The sequence below is a fragment of the Melanotaenia boesemani genome, chromosome 18, assembly GCF_017639745.1.
Source record: "Melanotaenia boesemani isolate fMelBoe1 chromosome 18, fMelBoe1.pri, whole genome shotgun sequence".
NCBI classification, from domain to species: Eukaryota; Metazoa; Chordata; class Actinopteri; order Atheriniformes; family Melanotaeniidae; genus Melanotaenia; species Melanotaenia boesemani.
Genome location: NC_055699.1, coordinates 14,636,392 through 14,644,231, shown reverse-complemented (window position 1 = coordinate 14,644,231; position 7,840 = coordinate 14,636,392). Strand labels below are relative to the sequence as shown.

Sequence of the window (7,840 nt, the reverse complement as noted above, 5' to 3'; positions counted from 1 at the left end):
TGTGCTGCCTCAAGGCTCAGACTTAATGTTTAAAACATGGTCATTGGGTTTGTTACATCAGCTTTGATTTCATATTATCAATTCTGTTTGTGGCTCCTTTAATTTTATCGCCATATGGGGTTCCGAATTTTGGAAAATTATGATCAAATTATAATAATGACATGGTTAATTAGAAAGCTGACCTTGTTCTATCCATTAAAAGTTAACATTGAAAGCTTTCACAGTCTCAAGCATGCGCTTGTTAAATTTGTAAGGGGAAGACTGATAAGAAAAAGGGGATAATTGTGATTTTCCCTTTTTTTATTTAATTTGTTTTGTTTTGTTTTTTCTTTTCTTTTCTGAGTAATTGTTGTCTCACTCAACTGAAGGATTTACACTTTTAATCTCTACTTATACTAAATTGATATTTTGACTTTTGCCTGTAAGAGTAAAATCTTCAGTCTGCAGTATTTACACTGTAAATGTAACATTGGCTTCAATAAAATATATTGGTGGATATAACATAATCTTAATTTAGTTGTTATTATTTTCTAACTAACCTAAATAATTCATATGAACTTTTGGATGCAAAAGGTTAAATAAATGAATTAACTTAGATGGAATAAAATGAGTACATGGAAGACTTCTATTAACAACAAATTGGGCCAGTTTCAGAGACAGGGCTTAAGGCTAGTCCCAGACTAAAATGCCTGTTTTAACAGACTTAACTCAAAATCACTTGCTAAGACTTGGCTTAAATAGCTTAAATTGTTAGCCTATTCTGGATTAAACCAAACCAGTTGCAAAAATGATGCTTAGAGCTAATCCGAGACTGTGTTGGTTCTTAAACTAATCCTTCAAAGGGGAAGGTTTAACTTCTGTTTAGGAATGTTTGCTGAGCAGCATGGACTATGTGGATTATTTAAATGAAGACCAATATGCAGAACAAAAGCCTGCTGCAACACTGCTTGCAGACAGGGGGAATCCACAGATTTATTTTGATTAACTTTTCCAGACTGCTCCATATGTACAAATGAAATGCTTTAGAATTAATCTGTCTGCTTGGGTAATGACCAAGAAGGCTCTGCGCTCAGAGATGCTTTCACAAAGCAGCTTTTAGGTTAGATGCATTCAGATATGGAAAATATTGTTTGTTTTTGATTGCTTTCTATTTGATTGTATTGTTATGTGCAAAATTAAAACCGAGTGAGTGAAAACCAAGGCTTGTTTGCATGTAGATTGTAGTCACTGAAACACACTTATGAATATTTAAATAATAAAAAAGAGATTTATGTTTCATGATCCATTCTCTTAAAACTATTTTAATGGGTAAAGATATTCCACTTATTTCACATTTTGAGTCCCCTGCAGCAAAATTCACATGAGTAAAAACTTTTTTTTTTATTTTTTTATTTTTATTTTTTTAAAGATTTTAAGTATGTTTTAATGCTTTTGCCTTCATTCTTAGAAACTGTTTGTCTATAAACATTATCTAGAATGATGGAAAGTGGTATCATGACAGTCCTTTGTATTTCTTGATTGTCTTTTGGTCACTGATTTTGTTTAAGATCACATGATCTTCATAGAGGTTAACTTTCAACAAATGGGAATTTTACAAGAAACCTTTCTGGCTTTTTTTTTTTTTTTTTTGTGTTGAATTGATTTATTATACCACAGAGGTTAAAAGGTCAAGAAATATTGACAAAGAAGGTAAAAAAAAAGCCCCAGTTTTGATGATGCTTTCCTGCCTCCTTGCAAATAATAAATTACTGATTAAAAGATGTTATGAATTAACTCTACATTGTGCAGCTGGAATTTGTTTACATTTATTGTGGGCATCATATTGTGTATTTATTGCTGATTTAGCTTTCAGCGAGCATATTTGTAGGTAATGAGAGAATTACTCTAAGTGTGCTATGCTTTCAGATTTTGGGAGGGGGTAAAATTCCAAGTAAAAAAAAAAAAAAAAAAACATCCACACATAAGTATAATGGATACAATTTTGGGACTTTATTCCATGTTTTAAGGGTATGTACATATACTATTACAGTTTTATAAGGGATTGGTGCATTTTGTCTCTGCAGGAAAATGGTTCCCAGAAAGTCAAAGTTCATTGCTGTTATTAATGTTATAGTCAGACTCATGATCTGTTTCATCCATGCATGGGTGCTTTTAGAGTAAATAGCTTTGAGAGTAAATATGAGTATCTAACTTGCTTTTTTACTCAGAAATCAAACTCAAAGATTAATCATGATCATTTCAGAACAGCCTGAAGTTGTTTCTGGCTTATTAGTGATTAATCTTCTATCAGTTATTTAGTTTAATGAGAAATGTGTTTATGACTTTCAAAAATAAAAACTCCTAAAATTTATTTGACTTTTGAAACTTTATGATCAAAAGTATGAAGTGCAAAATACACCATGAAGCTTCTGACTCAATATGTCTAGAATAGAGTAACAAAAATAACTAAACCTGTGTTTTTATCCATTTAAAGTTAAGTTTGCCTTCTGTTTGCAGAAGGTGTTGTCAAGCAGTGATGTGACATACTGTTTAGAATTCAGCAGCAGCCAAAAACTCCTACTTTGACCTTGGGCAGTGCATTTTTCTTCGAAGAAAAGAAATCTTTTTTGATGTGAGAACGCTGCACATTTCTCTGTAGACTGACTAGTGCTAGCAAAATCATTTCACAACTGTGGAAAGTACAAATGTACAATATATGAAATATTATGAGGAAAAAAATCATATCTATATTTGCAATAACATAAGGAGATATTTTAAATAAAATACTTGCAAAGTGTATTTATATATGTTCCCCTCATTTTAATTTTATGAATAAATGTCGAAACGAGAGGAAAGGAGGAGGAGAAGCTGCCTTATTTAAAGATTCATTTCAGTGTAAAGAGATTTCATTTGCTGATTTTACTTCTTTTGAATATCTTAGTTTTATTTTAAGGGGCATTCCTAAAATCCTATTTCTAATCATCTACAGACATCCAGGACACTGTGTAAATTTTATTGATGAATTTTCTGAATTATTGTCGGTTATCTCTACTGATTTTAACCATTTCATCTTAACTGGGGATTTTAACATTCACATAGATAACATGATGGATGGTAATGTCAAGGAATTTTCTTCCATATTGGACATGTTTGGTTTGTGGCAACATGTAAAAGAACCCACCCACATTCGAGGTCACATTCTGGACCTGGTTATTTCAAAGGGTGTGGAAATTTCTTCTGTTGTGGTCACTGACTTGGCCTTGTCTGACCATTTTTGTATTTTGTTTGATTTATTGATCACTCAGAATGTCCAACCAACCTGCTCCTCGGTTAGGAAGAGGTACATTAATGAAAGAACAAGTGCTAAGTTTGTGGAGGCCATAGCTATGTTGCCAACAACCAGTGCAGAGTCAGTTGATGGACTCCTGGATCATTTCAATCTGAAAGTCTTGAATGTAATGGATGCTGTTGCACCGACAAGAATCAAGAGCACTTTGAGCAAACAGAAAACACCATGGAGAAACACCACTGTGGTCACCAGCCTAAAAAAGAGAATGCAAAAAAACTGAGCGGAAATGGCGGAAAAATAAACTTCAAATTCAATATGAGCTGTACAAACAAAGCCTGCGTAACTATAACAATGAGCTGTGCAAGGCCAGAGAGCTGCATTTATCTGAAATGATTAACAGGAATGTCAACAATTCTCGCACTCTGTTTGCTATGATTGAAAAACTTACAAATTCCCCTATACAGATAAACCCAGAGCTCCTTTCCACTGAGAAATGAAACCAATTTGCCAACTTTTTTAGCCAAAAAATTAAAACAATTAAGCAAAATATTAACACAGTCACACAAGAAAACTAGTCTGTGTCTAAAACCCGGAAATGATTCTGATGTTATGTCTCAATTTAAAATGGTTGATTTAAAAATCCTACAAGAAACAGTTTGGCATTTGAAATCAACAACATGCACTCTGGACATGATACCATTCGACTTTTTAAAAACAGTTTTTACCTCAGTAGAAAGTGATCTTCTACTGATAGTTAACAGCTCACTGGCATCAGGCATTTTTCCCAAGTCACTAAAGGTAGCTGCTATTAAGCCACTTCTAAAGAAAAGGACTCTAGATACCTCTATAATGAACAACTATAGACCGGTCTCTAACCTGTATTTTATGTCCAAGATTATTGAGAAAGTTGTATTTCACCAGCTTAATGACTTTGTAAATGAAAGTGGAAATCTTGATAAATTTCAGTCCGGCTTCCGACCTCATCACAACACTGAAACAGCTCTGGTCAAAGTGTTAAATGACATTAGGTTGAATACTGATTTTGGTCTAGTATCAGTCCTGGTTCTGTTGAATCTCAGTGCTGTATTTGATACTTTAGATCACAAAATCCTGTTGCACAGGCTGGAAAACTGGGTTGGACTTTCTAGAGCAGTTCTTAACTGGTTCTGGTCCTATTTTGTTACAATCGGTAGCTATGAATCTGAGCGAGTGGCCATGACTTGTGGAGTCCCCCAGGGGTCAGTCCTTGGACCTCTTCTGTTCAACTTGTATATGCTCCCTTTGGGTCATATAACATTAACATTAAATATCAAAGTTATGCTGATGATACACAACTTTATGTGTCTCGGTCACCAGATGACTGCAGCCCAATAGACTTATTGTGTCAGTGTCTGGAGCAAATAAACACCTGGATGAAGGAGAATTTCCTACAATTAAATGAAGACAAAACTGAGATTATTCTGTTTGGTAGCAAAGAGAAGAGGGTCAGCATTGGCAAACACCTGGAGACTCGGGCTCTTAAAATCACCAACCAAGTTCGTAACCTTGGAGTGTTGATAGACTCAGACCTGACTTTCAGCAGCCACATCAAAGCTGTCACTAAGACAGCTTTTTACCAGCTCAGAAACATCAACAGAATTAAAAGTTTAGTCTCCCAGAAAGACCAAGAGAAACTCATCCATGCATTCATCTCCAGTAGGCTGGATTACTGTAATGGTCTTTTAACAGGACTTCCTAAAAAGAGCATTAAACATCTGCAGCTCATCCAAAACGCTGCTGCTAGAGTTTTAACCAGGACTAAGAGATCTGAACACATCACACCAGTTTTGAAATCTTTACGCTGGCTTCCAGTCAGTCGCAGAATAGATTTTAAAACCCTTTTGATTGTTTACAAATCCCAGAATGGTTTAGGCCCAGAATACATCTGTGATATGTTCAGAGAATATAAACCTAGCAGAGCTCTTAGATCCAAAGACTCTGGTCAACTAGTCCAGACCAGAGTCCAGACTAAACATGGAGAAGCAGCATTTAGCTGTTTTGCTGCAAAGTGGAACAAACTGCCAGTGGAGATTAAACTTTCACCAAATGTAGACATTTTTAAATCCAGGTTAAAAACATTTCTCTTCTCATGCGCCTATGCATAAAATCTGCATGTTAACTTTTTTTTAACTTATCTTGCTTTTAATCATTTTAATGTAATTTATTATTTCATTGTGATAATGTGTTGATGCCTTTTACTATTTCTAAATATCTGTAATGCCTTTGTTTTATGTCAAGCACTTTGAACGGTCCTGTATATGAAATGTGCTATACAAATAAACTGCCTTGCCTTGCCTTGCCTTGTTCAAGTTTAACAGTCAAAATCATGTTCTTTCCACCCACTCATGTCATGTATTGTTGGCTCCTTATTCATTTTATGTACTTCTGCCTGTGTCGTTGAGCAAGCGCGACGTTAAAGCTGTAGTGCTCAGATTTTCCACATTTTAAGTGTTCTTGAAAGCACCCTGGCTCTCAGCTTCCACAGGAAGCGTAGTGACGTTGGCGCGGTTGTTAAAAACAAACCCGGGTAGACGTTGTTGATATGACTCTGGCGTACAGCTACTTTCCGGCAAATAAGCCTACTTTGTTTTTATTTTTTTATTTTTATTTTACACAGCAAAGTCTAATATAGCATATCAGTTGAAATGGATTTATCATCCCTTATAAAGAAAATGGGTAAGCAGAAGTGCTAGCCTGGTTAAAGGAAGCCGACTTTCGCTGAACTCGGGCTAACCGAATCTGCCAGGTGTTTTCATGTTAGCTTCCATTAGCATCTGCAGTTGCTAAGTATGCTGTAACTGGCAACTTTAGCAAAGAAACACAAGTTATTTTTATGTGCCTAGCTTTTATTGCTAACTTAGCTGAAACTTCTCTGATATCTTCTCATTCATTACTTTGTTTTCCGTATATTTTAGGTCACTCTTTGGTGGAGATAAGAGTTAGAGCTTTGAAGAGCATCTTAAGTAAACTGGAGCATTCTCTTATCTCAATAACCGACATTGTCCAAGAAAAAATGCTGTTTGTGTATCTCCTGGAGTGGTTTAATTTCCCAGAGGTGCCAATGAAGGAGGAGGTGCTTGGATTGCTTTTAACTTTTTCACAGGTAAATATAAAGTATAACGATTTGCATACTTTCTATTTCATTTAATGAAATGCTATACTTTATTCCACCAGTCACAAATTTGACGCATACAACCATAAAATTTAAATTAATCTTAGCTCAGATGTGCAATTATGTTAATTTCTGCTACTGAAAACAGTGAGCTACCAGCTTATTACTGGTAATAGTGATTCACTTCATGCACAGAACAGTTATTAGACAACACAACTTAAATATATTAGGTCTAGTAAAAAAACAATACAAAAAAAATGAAGAGCTAGATTAATATTCAGGTATCAATAATCAAAACAAACCGTTTACTACAGACAGAGCAAGCATTGTCACTGTCATCCACAACCATTCGTGTCTGTAGAATGCAGTAGGTCAATTAATCTAAAAAAAAGTTTGTAAACGTTGATTATTTCTACCTTCTAATATAAATTGCTGTTGTATTATATATTGTTGGAAAGCTTGAAAAGTCACCTTCAAAACAAGATATATCTTGTAAGGAATGTTTATTTGTGGAATGAGCAGCACAGCTAAATGTTTGGGTAGTTCCTGACAATCTTAAACATTCTCAGGATCTTCGTAGAATACCGACAGAATTTGGCAGAGGAGAGAATGGAAAGGCCTAGCATAAGTCCAGGCCTCAACCCAGTAGTGAACACTTGTGGGATCAACTTGGGCTCTGCTGTGCATGCTAAAGTGTGCCATCCCACAGCGTAAAATGGATAAAGTTTAAAATTGCCTGTAGGTATTGTTTTTTTCTTTATTACTGTGAGAGAGTGCTATAATCCAATCCACCAAGCAACTCAAAACAAGAGAGAATACCAACAGGAGAACATTGCAGGGGATTTTGGCACATTTTTTGAGGGACTAATCAAATGTTTAGCTCCTTCCACAGAATCACAACTTACAAGTTATACCTTGATACAAAGGTGATTGATCAGACTTTCCAACGATATGTAATACAATACTGATTGTTTTTCATTAAAGGTGTAATGTGTAACAAAATCAGTTCAATGACAGAAAAAAATCATTGAAAACTGGGTATTTATTAGTTTGTAATCACTTTACTAAAATAACAGTTATATTTTATTCTCTAAAAGTGAGCCAGTGGGCTTGTTTGACTATGACTATATGTCACAAATACATATCACAAATCCTATTCATAATTTGGATTTGTTTCATTCAAAGACACACATAATACATGGACTTAGTGGTGTGTATCCTACCTTTCCTCATGCCACCTTTGCACTCCCCCCTCATGTTATCCATGGCCACCCAAACCTTTAATAATAATAATAATAATAATATATTGCATTTATAGGTGCCTTTCAGACCCGCAACATATATAAAGAAACAATAAGAAGGAATAGAACTAAAAAAAACACCTAAGTGGGAACCCACAGTGCAGATTTGAATTCATGAAA

The 7,840-nt window shown here is 34.9% G+C and overlaps 1 protein-coding gene across 1 annotated transcript in view; it reads left to right on the top strand.

Moving 5' to 3' along the window:
• The first annotated feature begins 5,845 nt into the window (after positions 1-5,845).
• rttn (rotatin) overlaps positions 5,846-7,840 on the top strand; it is a 33,064-nt gene continuing 31,069 nt past the window's right edge. Inside the window, exons 1-2 of the mRNA XM_041968271.1 lie at positions 5,846-5,983; positions 6,223-6,410. Coding sequence (XP_041824205.1) covers positions 5,953-5,983; positions 6,223-6,410 — 219 coding nt within the window. The 5' untranslated portion in view covers positions 5,846-5,952. The remainder of the gene's footprint in view (positions 5,984-6,222; positions 6,411-7,840) is intronic.